Genomic DNA, 1,151 nt, shown 5'->3' on the forward strand with positions numbered 1-1,151 from the left:
TATACCTATACCTATATCTCTATCTCTATCTTTATATCTACATACAGGTACCCCTGTACAGACGTGGGGTGCTCAGGCCCTGGCTGCTCCTCCAGGCGCCCTCCATCCTGCCAGGACCCCCAAAAGGCACCCAAGGTTCAGGACTGACGTGCAAGCAGCACTCCCATTGCCACAGTTTTGCAGGGCGACTTCTGCGCAGCCGCGCGCCTTCATCTTTAGGACACGCGGTTTTCCTTGCAGAAAACCCCAAAACGCGTTGTGACCAGTGTCAGGACACCCCCCGGGAGACCCCCACCCCATTTCTGAGGCCAGGTCTCAATTCCCCCTTACCAGGATGTCCTCCGACGCGCGGCCGTCGCTGACCGAGAGCCCGTGGAGCTGCTGCTGCAGCTGCCCCATGGCCTGGGGCAGGTCCCGCGCGGGGATGAACCAGTCCTGGTCCTCCTCCTCCAGCATCTCCTGGAAGCAGCGGTCCAGGAACTCCTGCTCCTGCAGCTCCTCCTCCACCTGCCCAGAAAATGCTCATTAATGGCACGGACAAACCCCGTACGGGGTCTGCACCGCGCCTCGGTACCCAGTGTGGGTACCCAGACACAGAGCCCAGCGTGGGCGACCCCGAGGTGCGGGCTCCGTTCCACCCCTGCGCCCCAGGACGCTCCCTCCAGGGTGGAGCTGTGACACCGCTGGCTTTGGGCTTCGCTTTCACCGGGTTTGCAATTGAAAATAACTCATTGACGCAGCGTGTTTGCAGGCAGGGGCACAGCTCAGCCAGGATATACATGTATAGATACACACACACACATATACACACATGTATATACATATACACATACACGCACATACATAGCCATATATACACACATACATACCAAATATACACACACAGATATATATCCATACCTACACATATAAATACATATCCATATCTACACACACAGATACGGATATCTAGCTATCTATCTATTTATCTATCTCTATATATGTATATATTCAGGCTATATATATATATACACACACACACATATATATATCCAAATATACACACACATACAGATACATCCATATCTGCACACATAGACATATATCCATATGTACACACATATATATCTGTATCTATTTATCTATATATGTATATATTCAGGCTATATATA

The 1,151-nt window shown here is 50.5% G+C and overlaps 1 protein-coding gene across 1 annotated transcript; it reads right to left on the bottom strand.

Annotated features, from left to right (window-relative positions):
- Positions 1–330: 330 nt before the first annotated feature.
- LOC104534337 (polyadenylate-binding protein-interacting protein 2B-like) lies at positions 331–521 on the bottom strand (the record flags this gene model as incomplete). The annotated part of the gene is made up of 1 exon (XM_010192011.1): positions 331–521. A coding segment is annotated over one exon (191 nt), but the record flags the coding sequence as incomplete, so codon positions are not given.
- Positions 522–1,151: the final 630 nt, after the last annotated feature.

Source organism: Mesitornis unicolor, unplaced genomic scaffold (genome assembly GCF_000695765.1).
Source record: "Mesitornis unicolor isolate BGI_N332 unplaced genomic scaffold, ASM69576v1 scaffold32269, whole genome shotgun sequence".
NCBI lineage: Eukaryota > Metazoa > Chordata > Aves > Mesitornithiformes > Mesitornithidae > Mesitornis > Mesitornis unicolor.